This window comes from Suillus fuscotomentosus (genome assembly GCF_016647785.1).
Source record: "Suillus fuscotomentosus strain FC203 chromosome Unknown F5891scaffold_19, whole genome shotgun sequence".
Lineage (NCBI taxonomy): Eukaryota > Fungi > Basidiomycota > Agaricomycetes > Boletales > Suillaceae > Suillus > Suillus fuscotomentosus.
The window spans coordinates 447524-464253 of record NW_024539531.1 but is presented as its reverse complement, the minus strand read 5'-3'; the positions used below and the strand labels follow the sequence as shown (position 1 = coordinate 464253).

The following is a 16730-nucleotide window of genomic DNA, read 5'->3' as shown; positions in this document are numbered from 1 at the left end:
TTGACTGGTTGGCGAATACCATCATTATCATGATCGCTATTTGTAGAACTGCACTGGGCGATACTTTGGGCCACTTTGGGACGGAGACACGATAACTTTGACCCGACGATGCGCAGTATTTTGAGGTGGCCTGTGGAAGCAGGCACCCTTCATGCGACACCTATGTCCGCTACTTTTTCATGTATACTGCAGTGAGGTCTTTGGCAGACTTGCAGACTATTCTCGCAACGCCTTCAGAACGTTAATCGACGTCGTGTTTGGAACCTATCTTTGCTTCGCCCTCATCCTCAACAATATCAATGAAATTGCTCACGACATCTGAGTCATCCATCCTCTATCATCCACAGCACGCTGTTTACGGGCATGTGTCATTTGCTTCAGCACTCGCTTCAGATCATTGTATTGAAGTGGCCAGCGCACTATTTGTCGGTTTTGCACGTCCCAGATTCTTGTCATAGGGGACAATAAACTGCGGCCATGTCGTTTATTTTTGGTTTCATGGCCCCTGAGACCTGTGGTGATCGTCTATTAGACTGTTACGGCGTGCTGTACATTGGACACTTCATAGCGGTATTACACTTGCTGTGTTGAGACTAGAACGCCTGAAGACTCGACGATCAACACAGAAAACAGACAACGTTCAATAGCATTCCCATAGCAAATGAATGGATATCGATAGAATATAGCAGTAAATTAACGAAAGTGAGATATCGATGTTACATAGCGAGAGTGTGGGGATAAAGGATAAGCGCTGGCAATACAAATGGGACGAGAGGAAACCAATAACCAAGCATAAGATATTATACACATTCATCTTCTCACCACCGGCGTGCCCCCTTTTTGGGAGTTACGCGAGTGGATTTTCTCGGTGGAGCGTGGGCTGCAGTACTGGCAGCTTCTTCCACGTCCTCCTCGTCCTCTAGATGCTCCTCCTCCACGATCATCCCTGCTGCTGCTCCCTGCAACATTGCCGCCACTGGTGATGAAGCACCTCCCCGCCCACGCCCTTTTGCAGCTCTGGTGCGTGTAGTGGGGCCATTCGACTCCGGTACCCGCCTTGACTTTTTTGGGATGCCGTTCTCGACGTCCATATCCGGCAGAGGGCTTTGTGGGTCCAACTTGCGCTTCCCATTTCGCACGCCATTCGCAATTTCTTGTGCATGTTGAACCATCTGCCAGCTCGGCTCCATGAGTCCTTGATCGTTCTCAGCAGCTTGGGCGAGTACTTGCGCGCGCTGCTGGAGGGGCGCACGGGCGGATTGTTGGCGCAGGTGAAGTTTGTCGAGACCCTCAGTTACAGTGGGTTGGCTTGAGCCATCGGTCATCTCTGTGTCTTCAGAGTCGTGCGAGGAGACGCAGGAAGCGCCGTCTTGGATAGATGTGACGGAAGAGTCAGTGATAGCGCGAGGTTGAAGATGGGTCAGTGTCGGAACGTCGGCAAGCCATGGGTGGGTGCAGGCTGTGCTGAGAGACATACGATCCCTAGGGTCATGCTCAAGCAACCTCTCAATGAAGTTCCTCGCTATTCGACCGTACGCCCGTAAATCAGTATGTTGCAAAAACTGGCGGGAATAGCGTACCACGCGGAGAAACCTCTACTTTATCTAAAATACTCCATTGAATTGTGCGTTCTGCGATCCTGACCTTGATATCGCGCTGGTTCTCGTCTTCGATGAAGGGGCTTGACAATGTAAACCTGTGCAAACATCTCCAGTTCAGCAAACAAGGGCAGGACGTACGCAGGTCTCATGCTCACATGCAGAATACGATCACCCCAACGCTCCAACTGTCAACAAGGTGATCGTAGCCTTCCTGGTTTTGCTGGGTCACAACTTCGGGGGCGAGATATGCAGGTGTACCGCACATAGTCTGTGAAGCATAGATTCATCAGTGATATGTTAGAAAGTCAAAAGTGGGATCGCTGACTCTGAGGAAAGTAACGCTATCGACAACCTTGGCGAGACCAAAGTCGGCGACTTTGACAGTGGGGGGATTTTCCGTAGTCAGCAGCACATTCTAAATGGCCAACATTCATGATGGAATCAACTCCTTCAAGGGAAATTCATTACCTCGGGCTTCAGGTCACGGTGCGCGATCCCTTTGCTATGAATGTACTTTGAACAGGCGACAGGTCAGAGGATTTACGGTCTCATACGGCGAGCTGACTTACTGCAAGGGCATCGCAAACTTGCGCGATTATGTGGACAGCCAGCGGCTCCTCTGAAAATAAACTTGAGAATTACCAAGCATCGACAAACCGAATAACATACTGAGACCGCCCTCTCTTAATATGTAATCAAGTAAATCTCCTCCATCTACAAATTCGAGGACGAGATCTATGCGATTGATCAGCTTAGATTAGTAGGGTATACTGACATACGCACTGATACTGTTATCTTCGAAAAAGGCTTCCTTCATCTGGCAGATATTCCGATGATGGAGCCGTTCCAGAATACTAATCTCTCGCGCAAATGCCATCTCATTGTTGTTGGCAGTGGCACGCTTGACCTTATGGTCTTGTATAACCTTGATAGCATACCACTGGCCCGTCGCACGCGACACGGCCTTCATGACAGTTGCAAATGATCCCTTGCCGATCTCATGGCTAATGTCATACTGAGCATGAAGGCCGCCGCGTGGAGAACCGGCGGCGGTGTGCCGATAAATGAATCCTAAAAAATGCATTAATGAGCGAACATCAACACGAATGTAAATGACTAACGATAGTCTTCAAGATCCCCAGGTGAGGGATGAGGAGAGCCGAAAGCAATCTCATTGCCTTCCTTCAGCACTGCTGTTTTGTCCCTTCCAATCTTAACACCGTTGATCTGCAAATTTTACCATCAAACGGTGGTCATTATGCTACGTTACCGACGCGTACCCAAGTGCCATTGCTAGAGGTGTCGAGAACAGTCACTGCGGAGTTTTTGTCCTCCCTTCCGTCCCAGGTGATTCTGCAGTGCTTATTACCTACACCACGACGCGTCAATATACAGTACCGAAAGCGCTGGAGAGCGCCACCAAGTACACACTAGACACTCACTGACTTTTCCCCCAGGGAGAATGATATCGTTTTCCAGGGCCCTTCCCACTGAAGCTGCGGGCTGAACTTTCCAAAGATCTAGGCGGCGAAGCAGGTTGCTGCACGGCTGAAGGTAGCCCCACAGATGGTTATTAGTGTTCGCAGAATCTGGTTGAGACGCGTGTTGCGTTGACTGCGTTGCTTGCTGCGTCTCCTCGATCATAGAATCATCGAAGGGCATCGTTTCGTTAGGGATCTCTACGGGTGGTTGATTCATGGTGTCTAGTGAGACTGTTTGTTCTTCAAATTACGTGCTGAGTGAGGGGTGTTTGAGAAGGTAGGTTCGAAAAGCGAGTTTATATAGGCTGAATTTCCTGTGTGAGTGGTAGCTTTGATGAATTGCTTCAGTCGTCTACGCACCCACAGCAACAAAGGGCTACAAGCGATGAAAACCAACAAAGTCCTCAAATTAGAAGTGGAAAACCAAGGAAACTTGCATAAGCGGACGCGCTTTGATAATGCTTTGGCCGTCGTCGACGCTGGAAGGAGAAAGATAGGCAAAGATAATTCCACGGAACCGGGTTTTTTGATCAAGGTCAAGCGCAAACTATTTGACGGTGGCTTTCAAGCGGGTGTGGCATTAATGACCCCAGTTTAACTCAGACGACGCGACAAAAGCATAACACGTGCCCCGCTCATTACGCGATGAAAAGCGGTGTCTGAATTTTCAATTGAATTCAAGCCAAACTGGGAGCTCGCACCACCCTCTTTTTATCTTAGACTTTCGAGTCTAGGCCGAAGAACTAATCTCAAGAAACAAATCAGTGTTTCTTCGTTATCGTAAATAAGTGGTGGAGCTACAGTCATATGGTTAATGCGACAAAACCGAAGGGGAGGGGAGGTCTGAGCATCAACAAAAGGTAAATAGATCAGTAACCACGAGGGTCCTGATCAAACGTTAACGCTAAACTAAAGACCGAAAGTGTCGCGCAAAGATTTGAAACATCACCGGCACCCTCCAAGCAGAGCATGTCAAATCGCATCCTCCGAGTCCCACCTTGAAACCTTCTGCAGTGGTGCATAATAATACTTCTTGAATTTCTTCGTCTCGTTCCTTTTCTGCTTTGGCATAAGCTCCTCCAGTAGCTCCGCACGCTCACGGTCTTCGTCCCTTTCAGAGACATAAAACCACCTTGCCTGCTTTTCCCTGTCCGTCCCACTACTCTGAACTTTTTCGAACATCCCACATCGCTCGCGCCCCGCTTCAAGCATGACTGGAATGAGGTTAAGCCATTTTTTTTTACTGTGTTTCGTCTTGAGATGGGGGTGGGTTTGGGTAATGGCAGTGTGAAGAGCAAGTGGGTCCATAGACGAGGCACGCGATGTGGCGAGAGCCTCTACAAGCATGCCTATAAGCTCAACTTGCTCTGGATCAAGGGGTGCTGGCGTAGTGGAGGAACTTTCGGCCTTCGTCGCGGAAGGCTCAGAACCATTGCGTGATTGAGGCTCGTCACAGATGCGAGCAACTTGTGTGCGCAAATCCTCTTCAGGGGACATTGATTTGAGACACGAGCGAGATCGTGACCTTGATTTGCAGACTGTAACTTTCTCCTTCGCACTCGAAGAAGTTTTACGTTGGCGTTGTTTACGCCGAGGCGCCTGGTGCGTATCACGGTCCACACCCTCTGAGAGTCGAGGTTTCTTCTGTGCAGGTGTGATAGATGAGACGGAGTCCTCCCGCTTCAGTCCTTGTTTCAACTTGGGCTCAGGCTGGGGCCTTGACGGCTCCTTCATTAAACCGACGTCTTTGTCTGGAGATTTGGGACGTAACATGCTGCTGCTCCTGCAAGCAGTCTGGGGCTGCAGCTGTGACACGCTGCTCCCCTGCACAAACTCCCCGTCACTAAAACTTGGCCGTGGCTTCTTCACCGTCTTCGAGGGAGAACGTGGGATTGTCGTATTTGTGGCCGTAAGCCCCATTTCTTCTTCACTCAGGTGAGGCGGCGGAGTGATGGCGGATGGAATATTAGTGTATGCGCTGAGCCCTAGTGACGAATTTGTAGGTGAATGCGGATACGATCGCGAAGGCTCGATCTCAATGGTGGAAGTCGTGGTAATAGTGTTAATGGGGGTAGGCACAGGAAGCGAAAGTTTGAGAGGCTCGTGAGTTGCCTCGTTCGTACAGGAAGAGGGGCATGCGGTTGAGACTGCGTTTAACGCATGTTCCGAGGCTAATAGTAATGATGCCTCGGACTCGGAAGTAGAAATGTCATGTGACGTGACGTTCAGAGAATGGATGTTTTGTTGCTTGGCATCAGACTACACAACATGCGCATACATGTTCAATCGCAAGGAAATGGATGAGATACCGAAATAACGAACTCACGTGATCTGAATTGCAATTATCGTTGAGGACCATATCATCATCGATTAAGGCACAATCATCTGGGTGCGACAGTGCTAGTGACATCGGGGAAGTAGGTGGAGATGACGGAGGAAGGGGCGAAAGACTACGATAGTCCTCGATATCATTGCTGTCGCTGGCTGCAAGGAACGGGGAGCTAGAAGGATCGTCCTTTACTCCGCTCGTCGATTGCCTGCGGACAAAGTTACGGAATTCCAACAAAGGGGACTTCGCGTCCCGCGTAATGCTTTTCACAGGGGTTGAATGCCCCCTGTGGGGGCGTATTGGACTGGACGTAAACGGCTTGGTGTTGTACATTCGAGGTATGACTGGACTGTTCTGCCAGCGACCACGTTCGGAAGACGTAGCAAAGTATGTCCGGCGTAAATGAATATCCATGCTTTCGGGGTCGTACCCAAGGTCTTCCTGGGCATCATGTGCCGGAGAACGCGGGCCAAGCCAAGCGAGTAAGTCATCGCTATGACAAGGCTCAGAATCCGCCATCTCATCTTCACTGTCAAGATAACTTCCGTACTTGTCGGACACATGCTGGTGGGTCATATACTTGGAAGTGCGACCTCGATGATAGAAGGGCGTTGGTGAACCCAGGATATCATCAAACTCTGAGTGAGATTCTTCACATGAACTTTGAAATTGTGAATGCGAGTGTGAATAACGAGTGGCGATATTATTTGGAGGAGAAGAGTATATCGGCGTCGAAAGCGGTGAGGACGAGGGTAACGGAGATGTCACGGGTGACGGAGAGTCTAGATCATTGTCATCCGGCTCGAATAACGATGACGCGTTTAAAGAGGTTGAGGAACTTTTCCTCCGGAGCTTTGCTGGAAGGTTTGGAGGAGGAGAGACCGACCACATATATGTGGAGGACATGGCAGTAAACAGTCAAGAGTATATGAGTCACGTGGAGACGCGTTTCGTATATGGTCAACGCGTTTTTCGGCGGAGCTAGAAAACGCGTCGCGTTTACGGCCCGACGATACGGTTTATTTTCGCAGCGTGATTTCGTTATCATCCCAACTATCACTATCATGACTCATAATTAACACTAAACACACATGTCCTCACAGATGGGCCTGTCACTTGACCAGCCCGGCACCCTGTGTTCACTTGGATCCGCAGCTCGAGATGTCTCCAAGTCAGACGGTTGGAATCACAATGTGGATCGATCTTTGCTATATCCAGCCCTAGGCCGACTCCCTGCTCCGTTCCATTGATGTGCATGGAGATGTCAAAAGACGTGTCCGCCCGTTAAGCCCTCCACGCACAGCAAGGGCATTTAGTACGCTGAGCACCTGACTACTCTACCGTAAGGACGTCACTGTCGACGACCAACACTAAGAGTCAATCGGACAGTGAGTAAAGTGGATGAGCGTATAGGAGTGTCACTCAAAAATCAATTTATATAAACAAGTCAACTATTATATAAACACTGTAAGGCAGTCGTAAGTGGAAAAACGAGAGGATAAAGGCGTTGTAGCCAATGATGTAACATCGGTGCCGCGAACAAAGAGAATACTTTGTCCCTTTTTTCTGGCAACGAGCCTAATAACAATAAAGAATCCAAGGTAAGTAGTGATATACTAACGAGCGTGATTCAGTAGGGTTGTCCCGGTCCTTAAACAGCGATGACGTATCTATCATCTAGCAGTACTGATGATAGAGTCGAGGAGTATGTTGTCGTAATCACCACCAGCTTCCCACATCGCGAAACCGTGCAGCCCAGCGTTCTTGATATACTTGCCCTTGGCAGCAAACGACTCGGCATTGTCAAAGGAGATCATAACTTGTGAAGACTCATTGTACACATACGGCTGTCAAAGCAATGAAATGAGCACTCCTCCTTCAGTGTGGAAAAACATATTCACTGTCTGACTGCAGGTGTCATATCTATAGTAGATGCCATCAGCGGGCTTGCCTTCTTTGGTGAGGAAACCGTTGTCAATGAGACCCCAGAAGTTGAAAATACCACCTGAAGCCTCGTAAACACCGCAGGCATCAACAGAACCGGTGTTATCCCATGCATCACCCAAGGGCTGTTTCGAGGCGTTAAAGGAGGGATATGCAGCCAGTTCCTTCCCCGATTTACCACTGGCAGGTGTGAAGGCGTCAGAGGGTGCGACGCTGAACGAGTGACCATAGGTAGGAACGCCAAGCACGATCTGACTGGCTGGCATCCCTGCGTCCGTCCAAGCCTTGACTGCAAAAACAGCAGAGCCCTGTTGTTTCGCAGACACAGCGCATGTGTCGTTCAACGGGGAGTTTGGGCCCACATTCGGGAGCCAAGAGCCCCAGACATCGTAGTTCATCACAGCGATGTAATCGAGTACCTTCGCAAACCCACTGACGTCAGCAGAAGGATTTCCGGTAGCATCATCGAAGGGTGCGGAAGACACGGCAGCGGAGAGGGTGAGTTTTTTTGCTACTGGATTTTGGCGAAGCTCTTGGAGGAATGAGAGGAAATTCATCGTGTCGTTAGCGCTAATGATGTTGCAGCCAATTCCCTGATGGTTTGGGTACTCCCAGCTGTTGGAAGAAAGGTTCAGCACGTGGTGTCTGTGTCACAAGAATTGACCTACTCGAACTGGACGCCATCGAGGTTGTACTTTGAAACAAATTCTGTCACAGTCTTGACAAATGCCGTCCGGTTTTCGGTGGTGGCAAGGTTGGAAGAGAACCAAATACTTCCAGTCCAGCCTCCGATAGCAATATGGGCCTCAACACCCTACGCATGGGTTAGGCATTAATTGTAGGAGCGTAAATTCTTATTTTCTCACATGTGCATGAGCTTCGGAGACGAACTGAGGGAGCAGCTCACCATCAGAGCCTGCCAGGCTCAGACTGGTGACAGTCTGAGTGGTCTCACTAAGAGAAACAAACATGATTGCGTTAATCACCTCATCAAAGTTTATTGCGAGATAGGTAACTTACGCAAATGAGTAGTACAGTGTGTTGTACTTTTCCCAGACGATTGAAGAAAGCGGAAATCCCGCAGTGGCGTGCCATCCGGCATACCAAGCTGCTGCGACAGGTTTGGCAGAACGAGCGGCATTGGAATGGGCAGCAATGGAACGGGCGGCATGGGAGTGAGCGGTGAATGGGCTGGCGCTTATAGCAGACAAGGCAAAAAGTGGTAAAATGAGGGTGGATAGCATGGCGAGAAACTTGAGAGACTGAGGTGGAATTGTAATCGTGGCGACATCTTATAGCGTTTCCGCCATATGAGTGAAACCAGGTTCAGAGGTTGTTGCGTTGCGAGCCAAACGGTCCATATATGCGGTTGCAAGTATGAAGACTGGCATCAATTGCGATCTTGCGGCATGTGTGACTCTGTACCAGGGAAACGGTCCTCGGCTATTGCAATTTGGTTTCCCAGTATTGTCGAGAAAGGACGGCCGTTCGACCACAATATGCGGCAATCTATGAGGTTCCAGAAGATAGCAACTTCATGGCGTAAGACATATGACAATACTCTACGCAGAATTACCAGCGGATCGGTCCAAATTCCATCTCATAGCATTTGCCTGAGGAACAGCGTCAGCATCTGTTAGTATGCACTCGGTTCACCCACCGACTCGGAATGAAAGCGACGGATATTTGTACATGTTTGACAAGATCGTTGGTAAAACAAAACAAAACATCAAGGATCCCCTAGTGCCAGGAGCAGCTGATGATGCTTGCGTTCAGTACATCAAAGGCAACGGGATGTGCGACCGTGTACTTTTGAAGGAGGGGGCACTGAAGAAATGCTGAATTCAAAACACAAGAATGAAGGAACGTACGACTTCTGCTTATGGAGACTAATTTAAATTCACATGGCAGGCTGCAGTGTGCACTGTGCAGGACGTGGCAAAAAAATTCACTGTTTACCGTGTACAGCGGAGATAAGTCCCCGACACGACGGTCGTGCGCATCATAGTGACGTCGGCATTTTACTGAATAGTGCCACGAGGATGACTGCCGAAAGTAACGGTAACGTCGTAGAACAGTCGGGAAGATCGGACTGAAGCTGGTCATACGGACAAATAGACAGTAGGTAATACTCATTGAATCGGAGGCTGTTCGGAGCAAAAGCCTCACTAGTAATCGAAGAGGAGCAGAGGGACCAGTCCGTCCTAAGAGATAGCGCGTTGCAGGATCCGGGACTGGTCGCGAAACAGGATAGAGGTGCGCATAAGTGTGCCGCAAATAGAACATTTCGATCCCAGCCCTCCGAGCCCATTCAGCATCCGCGCTTGTTGTTATTCAGCGTCACAGGCACGTTCGGATGGTGTCCTCGCTGCGTGCAGTTGGGGGAAAGAACAGTCTCAAGCTGTCATTGAGGCTATTTTCACCACTATATAAATCATCGTGTTTGTAGCGTGTAGATGAAGTAAATGATACAATCGCACCACGAAAACGACTTCAAGTTGTATGCCCCATACTAAGTTGACTAGAATCAGGCAGCCAGCTACCCTCACGTCAGAGTATTGTAAGAAAAATCACGACTAATATCGCCTGATCAATGAATATTCGAATAATCAAGTGAAGGAGTTGTACACATGAGCAATGCGAAGTATCACGTCAAGTCAACCAGCAGCCGTGAGAGAGTCGCGCACGGGCCAGGCCAAAAAGATATATAAACCTTGCACGCAAATGATGAATTCCTTAGAACATACTCAGCTAGGATCTATTTTATAGAAACTAACTCGAGTCTCGCATGTTTACACATGCCACATTCTTCAAGTCCACTCGATGACAACCGCGCTCTCTCGTTCGACAGAGAACATAGCCTCGCGTTTACGTGGGGTTTCGAGGAAGTTTGGTTCTGTCCTTCGTGCGACTGCTTGCAGTTTAGCGAAATGGAGCCAGCGAGTCGAGCGTCTGTCTGATGGATTTCTATTTGTACCATGCCAATTTTCTGTACACATGAATGCATCTGGTCAACTTCAATCAATTTCTGAGATATAAGAACATTGGAAAATTCAACAAAGCTCGTCCTATAGGAAGTCTCGCTCTTCTCCTGCAGTTTGTCATGGGGATGTAACTGCTAATGGTGATTCTCTGAAGTTCGAACGAAAACAACATCAAAAGATGGTTGATGTCACATCGCAGGTACAACTTGTTCAGACTTGAATGTAATGCTTTGCTTTTGCGAAGCGCATACCACAGCGCACATGCGAGTGTGAACGCCTGGAAGCTCATCGACGCCATAAAACTGAGCATCGAGGTGAAATTCACGCTGAGAATATGGTGAACATATACACCACCCGAGCACATAAGGGAGAGAGACCATGATGTCATATTTTGCATGTCAAAAGTCGCAGACAATGTAAATGGAGAGGAAGCAAAACATGCACATCGAGAATTATATCGCGTACGACACCTAATCCCACCCGCTAGTAGTGGTGGGTTCTGCTCCCCATCCACCTGAAGCAGGCTCCGCTGACCAATCGGTGGTAGGTGCAGCATCTGCTGCCCAGTCGAGAGCACCTGGAACACATTAGTAAATGTAGGTATCATCCCGGCACGGCACCTGTACTCACCACCGTCTTGGGCGACAAGAGCAGGGTTGATCGAGCCTGGCTGAGGAGCGGATGGGGCATCCCACTCCGACAGACCACCCTGGGCCTCTGGCTCGGCAGCGGCAAGCTTAGCCTGTGCTTCCTCCTGTTGTTGCCTCTCCACTTCTTCAGGGTCGCGGTAGAAGAACATGTCAACCATCACATTCCACCCATCAGGAGTGCGAGGGATCGTCCCACGGAGCCTCAACACCTCCCGTGCGAGCAACCACCAAATCAAACCAATCGAATGGCGAGTCTTGTTGTTCGTGGGGATGGCAACGTCAACGAACTTGAGAGGTGCATCCGTGTCGCAAAGAGCAATGACGGGGATGTTAACATACGATGCCTCGCGAATCGCCTGGTGGTCAACGCGAGGATCGGTGACGATAATGAGACGGGGCTCTTTGAAAGAGCGGGTGATGTAGTTCGTGAAGGAACCGGGGGTGAAACGGCCGGCAATGGCTTGTGCACCAGTGTTGGCAGCAAATTTGAGGACTGCACGGTGTCCGTAGGGGCGAGCAGAGATGACACAGACGTCGTTGGGGTTCTCGACAGCGGCGATCACTCGTGCGGCAAAGACAAGCTTCTCCCAAGTCTTGCCAATGTTGAGAATGTGAATGCCTGTGCGCACAAGAATTCAAGACAGCGTAAATGGAATTTGTGCATGAGAGGCGTGAACATGACTTTGAGGGCGGACTAACCGTCAACGCGGCGCTTCCAAACATAAGGCTCCATCTGCTTATCGCAGTTTTTTGTGCCGATGTGACATTGCGCTGCTAGGAGGAGTTGAATTTCCTCGTCAGTTGCGCTGAGGACGGAGGGAAGTTTTGACGACATGATGGGCCTGGAAGTGGTAGTAGAGATCAGTGCAATGTTCGTCGTTTGAGATGATTTCCTATATAGCCCATATATTCCACCAATACATCCATCCACCTTCTACATAGTCAATCCACCCGATCCGCCAATGAAAACTGTGCAAATTGGAACGATGAGATGTTCAAACATACCGTAAGCGTAGTTTTGTGCTGGACGCCGACTTGCTACGACGTTTGGCTGAGGGGTCTCGATTCCTTTGAGCTCGCTATGCTCCCTCGACAGTGTTTGGAGGTAGTATGTTTGGACAGTCCGCTCGGTAATTACCGCATTATTCCCACGCCGTGTTATTGGTCACTTGTTGAATCCTGTCGCTGCTTTTCCACGAACTATGTTTCATCGTTTTCAACGTCAAGTCTAGTCTTATGGTGGTCAACTCGGACATAAAAGGGTACTCCTCGAGCCTACGAGGACCTTGACGAACACTGTACCTTCAAGGTCCGGAGTTGGATTTTTGCAACCGACACGCATCAATCATTCTGAAGCGTCGTAGCGCATGTAAACCGAGTAATCAGGGACACAATTTTAGTGTCCACGTCAGGAGTCACAACCGACTGGTCAGGACCCATCATTCCTGTCACTTTGCGAGAGAAACCCTTACAAGATGAGGTGAGTACTATCACCTCCGTTACCCTCGCCAACCATGCACAGGTTCAGCGAAAAATATTTTCTCTTAGGAGGTTAGCAATATATCCGGATGAAGATCAACTTCCCGGAAACGCGTTGGTTTTTGTCTGGCTCTAGTTGGCCACTTTTCCACTGGAAGCGAATAGTCTCAAGGTTGCCGTAGTCCGGTTCAGGTCCGGTTTGGGCACATCTTGAACTCGAACCTAGCTAAGCATGCAGTCATGGACCCGGACCTAGACTGTAGGTTCAGTGATGGACCGGTTCTATGCAGAGTTGTGTCCAGGTTGCAACCTCGAAATTACTATTTTTTGAATTATGCTTCTGCATTTCCCGCGTTGCATCATCCATCAAGCGCCTGTTCTGTGCAAGCCCACTTCGTCTTTTGACGCCTCCGCTCCTTCTCGTAAGTGTCCTTAACAGGTTGGATGTTACTCAAGTTCTTCGGGAGAACGTGAAGGCGAGCAAGGCGTTTCGTGTCTGTGAGCCTAGTATCAGAAAGGCGCATTCACACCGTAAGGAAGACCCTCGAATAGGCTAAAAGTAGAGTGCGATACAACTCATTGGATGGCGAATAGCATTAAACCTACCAAATTTACAGTGAGCATGTGATTGTCCTATTGAAGGAGGCAACGCAACATAACGTCGAAGACGGAGAAGTGATCAGGGGTCAGGCAATTTTTTGTGTAGGTGAATAACTATATTCTATTGCAGGCATCTTGGAGTGAATTGTCAACATTAGCCGCACACTGGTCCATCATGTGAGAGAGAGACAAATTTACCAGGTGCCAGCGTATTGGTACTTCATATACAACTGCATGTTTAATCGGGAGGCTTGTAGCTCGTAACATACATTAACCATTTGTCTTAGGATCGATTATGGATTCTGTCGATTCCGAATCTCGAACCGGACAACAAGCCGTAGTTCGGTTCGATCTGCAGAACCGAACTGCGGCAACCTAAGATATGGTATATCTAATCTAAGTATGTTCTGAAGATGACCTGGAGTGATTGCAATCTGGCGCCAGTCTCTTGATGAGGAAACTTCACTTGGTACACAGAGTCCATATTCTGGGTAATCATTTATGCTGGCACATTGAAATTTGTCATTAAGAGGTAGTCTAGTGTCACTGTAGTTCAATGTTTCTAGCTTACCGGATGAACGTACTCCAAGTTGTGACTGGAAGGCTGGCCAGCCGCAAGGCTCACACGACCTAGTGACAGTGTGAGCTCCACACCAATAGGCGATGGGGTCACATTGAGTCTTGGCAGCAACGCCAGAAATCCGGGTTATTACCTGCCTGTGGCTGTACAATTTGAATCTATATAGTACCCTTCCACGACACTCCTTCAAGTTTCTCGGTTTCAACACCATGGCACTCTATGCACGCCACCCCCGATTTACAGTCGCCCTTCTCATATTAATTTTCATCTCGTTGGTGATGTTTGCGAGCGACTCGGCGCCTTTTAGCTCAGTCCGCTCGATGGCCTTCAGCAAATCTAGGGACGCCGCGCTTGCAGAGGTCTTTGCGCTGGAAGAGACGCATTATGAAGAAATCGTGCAGCGACGACAGCAGCTCATTAAAAAATGGGGACCAACACCGGATAAGGTTGACCCGTGAGTTCGCAAATATCTCATGGGACTCTGACGACATTCAATTGATATTCGCTCTTTGGCAGGTTCCCCTCGCATGGCGAGTTTTACACGCTCTGTGAGTAATTCCGCTCATAGAATCACGTGGCGGTGGAGCTAGGGCTCACATGGGTGTGTTCGCAGGGGACTTCTTTCTGCCGTCATTCAGATGCCCTCACCGCGTCGAGCGTATTGGGATTATGGGCGACGGAGGTAAATGGGTCTGTGGACTAGAACGCATAGCTCCCAAACGCGAATGCAATATCTATTCTTTCGGTGCGATGATTTTTCGTTCATTGGATCATAATGATTACTGATTACTGATTAGGGGTTAATGGCGAGTCGTCTTTCGAAGCGGATCTTATGAAAGCGGCGCCTGGTTGTCAGATTTATGGCTATGATTTCAGCGTCCGTTCCGTGAGTTTGTTCTTTCAGCGTTAGTCTCCTTGAATTGACGTACCCGTCCTGCAGTTTGGTCCCGAGATTGAACAAGATATGGATTTGAAATCACGCTCTCACTTTTTCTCGTACGCACTCGGGCCTGAAGACAAACACAGCGCAGCCGACAATCCAAAAATGTTTACTCTTCGTACTCTCATGGACCGGAATGGACACGATTTCATTGATATCCTCAAAGTTGACATCGAGGGCAATGAATTTGATTCATTGTCAACGTTCATCGACTCTTTCCATGGTGAACCGCTCCCATTCGGCCAACTTCAACTTGAAGTGCACGTGTACCCAGGCAGTGCTTGGAACGACTTCCCGAAGTTCCTCGGGTGGTGGGAAAAGTTGGAAGCTGCTGGCTTGAGGCCATTCTTCTCTGAGCCAAATCTTGTCTATGTAAACCTTGTCAGAGGCGTTCGGCCAGACCTTGTAGAGGTATGTATTGTTAATGTCGATATCAGTGTATCGGTACTGACGTGCTTTCAGTACTCTTTCATTAATGTTCGCGGTGACCATGAGCTGGTGTCCAACCGGCCCCCATCTCCGCGATCCGGCTAAAAAGTCTGCAGGTCGGACGGATTCTTTATTTATCAAAATCGGACATGTTGCATCGCTCCTTTATACTGTATTGAAATTTTATTACTCCTGATCATGGACAATATCAATTACGTCGATCTTTACTCCGTTCTTCCCTGTAATACTGCAGGTGCCTTAGCTTCAAACGGATCCAGAGGCTACTCGTTTGTTACTATGTATGTCAAATGAAGCCATCAAGCCCAAGATTTACCTCGCAGTAACGTTAGTGCTCTGATATACCCCTAAGCAAATGCCCTAGTGGAATCCATGATGCGACTAAATTAACAATCGACAAGTTTAGTGACGGAATCCCAGTTCCGAGTCAGGGACCGCGTTCGCCTTGCGGAACGAAATACATATAAAATAGGCCAACTTCCGGCCTTGTGACTTAGTCAGACGATCCCCTTTCTCGTATTTAATTCTGATGAGTCTGAACCGCTTTCTTCTGAACGCCTTCAACCAAGCCAGACGGGCTCCCACTTTTCAACGCACTTTCCACTCCACGACTCTAGCCACTATGCCTCGCACCGCTGCGACAGAGAGCTTCAAGGTGAGGCAATGTACCTTTTCATTAGTAAGATGAAATCTAACTCGAGATATCGTAGTTTAACCACACCATGATTCGTATCAAGGACCCGAAGTTGTCCTTACCCTTCTACATGGATGTAAGCTATCCTGCTATAGTAGTGCAGCCGGATTGACTAAGTACTACTTGTCGAGACTCTTGGCATGGACCTTGTTTCTGGTGAGATGGACTTCGAATCCTCGTGTCGATGAGTATACCACGGAATATATGCAACAGAGCAAAACATGGGTGACTTCACCCTTTACTTCCTTGCCTATAATTACGACGGGATCGCCTCGCTCCCAGCTGAGCAGAAGGCTAAAGCTCGTTTCAACCGCGAGGGTAAGTAAACTTACCTCCTATCAGGCGTCATCTCTGATAAGCTCACATGCACATATGTATCAGGCATCCTTGAGCTCACTCACAACCACGGCACCGAGTCCGACCCAAACTTCCAAGGCTACGCCAATGGCAATTCCGAACCTGGTAGGGGTTTTGGCCACATCGCTATTACCGTGAACAATATCGAGGAGGCATGTGCACGCTTTGAAAGCCTCGGGGTTCCCTTCAAGAAGCGTCTCACCGATGGTAAGATGAGGCACATTGCCTTCATCTTGGATCCCGATGGGTGTGTTTTTCTATTGATGTCATTGACATCGTTTTGCTCACTATGATGCTTTATAGCTACTGGGTTGAGGTTGTTCCTCAGTCCTTGAGCTTGTAGAGAATGTTGTTGGACGAATCCAAGTAATAGTCAAGTTGAGAAAATTCAAGTTGTATCCTTAGCACTCATCTCGAAAGTATGTGTCTACAGACATCCAAATCACGCCTTGGAATTGCACGCTATCAGCAATCGATAAGTCTCCAAAGCATCACAGCGTGGTGTTGGACTCCATCTCTGCTGGGCGGATCAAGGAGCTTCGAACCTGAAATTTGAAGGTTCACAACCACACCCCTGACAGTACCTAGTAGATTCCAGAATCATCATCGATCACGCTCCCTCGATAAGGCCTACCAGCATCTGG

General features: G+C 48.8%; 7 protein-coding genes across 7 annotated transcripts; 2 read left to right on the top strand and 5 right to left on the bottom strand.

Moving 5' to 3' along the window:
* Nucleotides 1–627: 627 nt before the first annotated feature.
* On the bottom strand, nt 628–3681 carry F5891DRAFT_1026662 (kinase-like domain-containing protein). Its single transcript, XM_041361421.1, has 12 exons — nt 3443–3681; nt 3044–3387; nt 2882–2970; nt 2723–2828; nt 2385–2672; nt 2271–2336; nt 2171–2220; nt 2070–2114; nt 1927–2016; nt 1757–1869; nt 1581–1696; nt 628–1522 (listed from the first exon to the last, which is right to left on the bottom strand). Exons 2-12 carry the CDS (start codon nt 3297–3299, stop codon nt 819–821), a joined length of 1923 nt encoding a protein of 640 aa, XP_041227561.1. The 5' UTR covers nt 3300–3387; nt 3443–3681; the 3' UTR covers nt 628–818.
* Nucleotides 3682–4054: 373 nt separating this feature from the next.
* On the bottom strand, nt 4055–4579 carry F5891DRAFT_949754 (uncharacterized protein; the record flags this gene model as incomplete). The annotated part of the gene is made up of 1 exon (XM_041374903.1): nt 4055–4579. One exon carries the CDS (start codon nt 4577–4579, stop codon nt 4055–4057), a length of 525 nt encoding a protein of 174 aa, XP_041227560.1.
* A 77-nt stretch (nt 4580–4656) lies between these two features.
* On the bottom strand, nt 4657–6327 carry F5891DRAFT_1163677 (uncharacterized protein; the record flags this gene model as incomplete). The annotated part of the gene is made up of 2 exons (XM_041365330.1): nt 5409–6327; nt 4657–5341 (listed from the first exon to the last, which is right to left on the bottom strand). Coding segments are annotated over exons 1-2 (1593 nt in total), but the record flags the coding sequence as incomplete, so codon positions are not given.
* A 500-nt stretch (nt 6328–6827) lies between these two features.
* F5891DRAFT_195463 (glycoside hydrolase family 18 protein) lies at nt 6828–8847 on the bottom strand. The gene is made up of 5 exons (XM_041370869.1): nt 8376–8847; nt 8222–8309; nt 8024–8169; nt 7313–7970; nt 6828–7258 (listed from the first exon to the last, which is right to left on the bottom strand). Exons 1-5 carry the CDS (start codon nt 8597–8599, stop codon nt 7085–7087), a joined length of 1290 nt encoding a protein of 429 aa, XP_041227558.1. The 5' UTR covers nt 8600–8847; the 3' UTR covers nt 6828–7084.
* Nucleotides 8848–10357: 1510 nt separating this feature from the next.
* On the bottom strand, nt 10358–12107 carry F5891DRAFT_1026651 (ribosomal protein S2, flavodoxin-like domain-containing protein). Its single transcript, XM_041361420.1, has 4 exons — nt 11995–12107; nt 11689–11831; nt 10970–11608; nt 10358–10916 (listed from the first exon to the last, which is right to left on the bottom strand). The coding sequence occupies exons 2-4, from the start codon at nt 11822–11824 to the stop codon at nt 10810–10812; spliced, it is 882 nt and encodes a 293-aa protein (XP_041227557.1). The 5' UTR covers nt 11825–11831; nt 11995–12107; the 3' UTR covers nt 10358–10809.
* Nucleotides 12108–13515: 1408 nt separating this feature from the next.
* Nucleotides 13516–15357, top strand: F5891DRAFT_1144087 (methyltransferase domain-containing protein). The gene is made up of 6 exons (XM_041364962.1): nt 13516–14102; nt 14165–14196; nt 14262–14393; nt 14446–14534; nt 14589–14999; nt 15051–15357. Exons 1-6 carry the CDS (start codon nt 13858–13860, stop codon nt 15120–15122), a joined length of 981 nt encoding a protein of 326 aa, XP_041227556.1. The 5' UTR covers nt 13516–13857; the 3' UTR covers nt 15123–15357.
* On the top strand, nt 15307–16631 carry F5891DRAFT_195295 (Glyoxalase/Bleomycin resistance protein/Dihydroxybiphenyl dioxygenase). Its single transcript, XM_041370868.1, has 8 exons — nt 15307–15362; nt 15437–15690; nt 15746–15805; nt 15861–15885; nt 15943–16047; nt 16111–16333; nt 16390–16463; nt 16520–16631. The coding sequence occupies exons 2-7, from the start codon at nt 15565–15567 to the stop codon at nt 16427–16429; spliced, it is 579 nt and encodes a 192-aa protein (XP_041227555.1). The 5' UTR covers nt 15307–15362; nt 15437–15564; the 3' UTR covers nt 16430–16463; nt 16520–16631.
* Nucleotides 16632–16730: the final 99 nt, after the last annotated feature.

Excerpts from the sequence above, each read along its gene's own strand:
- F5891DRAFT_1026662 (XM_041361421.1), bottom strand. The coding sequence starts at position 3,299 with ATGAATCAACCACCCGTAGAGATCCCTAACGAAACGATGCCCTTCGAT. Across the intron at positions 2,829-2,881 it reads CCTCTAGCAATGGCACTTGG|ATCAACGGTGTTAAGATTGG; the intron begins GTACGCGTCGGT and ends TAAAATTTGCAG. Across the intron at positions 1,523-1,580 it reads AGTAGAGGTTTCTCCGCGTG|CGAGGAACTTCATTGAGAGG; the intron begins GTACGCTATTCC and ends ACGGTCGAATAG.
- F5891DRAFT_195463 (XM_041370869.1), bottom strand. The coding sequence starts at position 8,599 with ATGCTATCCACCCTCATTTTACCACTTTTTGCCTTGTCTGCTATAAGC. Across the intron at positions 8,170-8,221 it reads TCTCCGAAGCTCATGCACAT|GGTGTTGAGGCCCATATTGC; the intron begins GTGAGAAAATAA and ends ACCCATGCGTAG. Across the intron at positions 7,971-8,023 it reads CTCGATGGCGTCCAGTTCGA|CTGGGAGTACCCAAACCATC; the intron begins GTAGGTCAATTC and ends TTCTTCCAACAG.
- F5891DRAFT_1026651 (XM_041361420.1), bottom strand. The coding sequence starts at position 11,824 with ATGTCGTCAAAACTTCCCTCCGTCCTCAGCGCAACTGACGAGGAAATT. Across the intron at positions 11,609-11,688 it reads TTGGAAGCGCCGCGTTGACG|GCATTCACATTCTCAACATT; the intron begins GTTAGTCCGCCC and ends TTGTGCGCACAG. Across the intron at positions 10,917-10,969 it reads TCTTGTCGCCCAAGACGGTG|GTGCTCTCGACTGGGCAGCA; the intron begins GTGAGTACAGGT and ends AATGTGTTCCAG.
- F5891DRAFT_1144087 (XM_041364962.1), top strand. The coding sequence starts at position 13,858 with ATGGCACTCTATGCACGCCACCCCCGATTTACAGTCGCCCTTCTCATA. Across the intron at positions 14,103-14,164 it reads ACACCGGATAAGGTTGACCC|GTTCCCCTCGCATGGCGAGT; the intron begins GTGAGTTCGCAA and ends GCTCTTTGGCAG. Across the intron at positions 14,535-14,588 it reads ATGATTTCAGCGTCCGTTCC|TTTGGTCCCGAGATTGAACA; the intron begins GTGAGTTTGTTC and ends CCCGTCCTGCAG.
- F5891DRAFT_195295 (XM_041370868.1), top strand. The coding sequence starts at position 15,565 with ATGAGTCTGAACCGCTTTCTTCTGAACGCCTTCAACCAAGCCAGACGG. Across the intron at positions 15,886-15,942 it reads TGGCATGGACCTTGTTTCTG|AGCAAAACATGGGTGACTTC; the intron begins GTGAGATGGACT and ends TATATGCAACAG. Across the intron at positions 16,048-16,110 it reads AGCTCGTTTCAACCGCGAGG|GCATCCTTGAGCTCACTCAC; the intron begins GTAAGTAAACTT and ends CATATGTATCAG.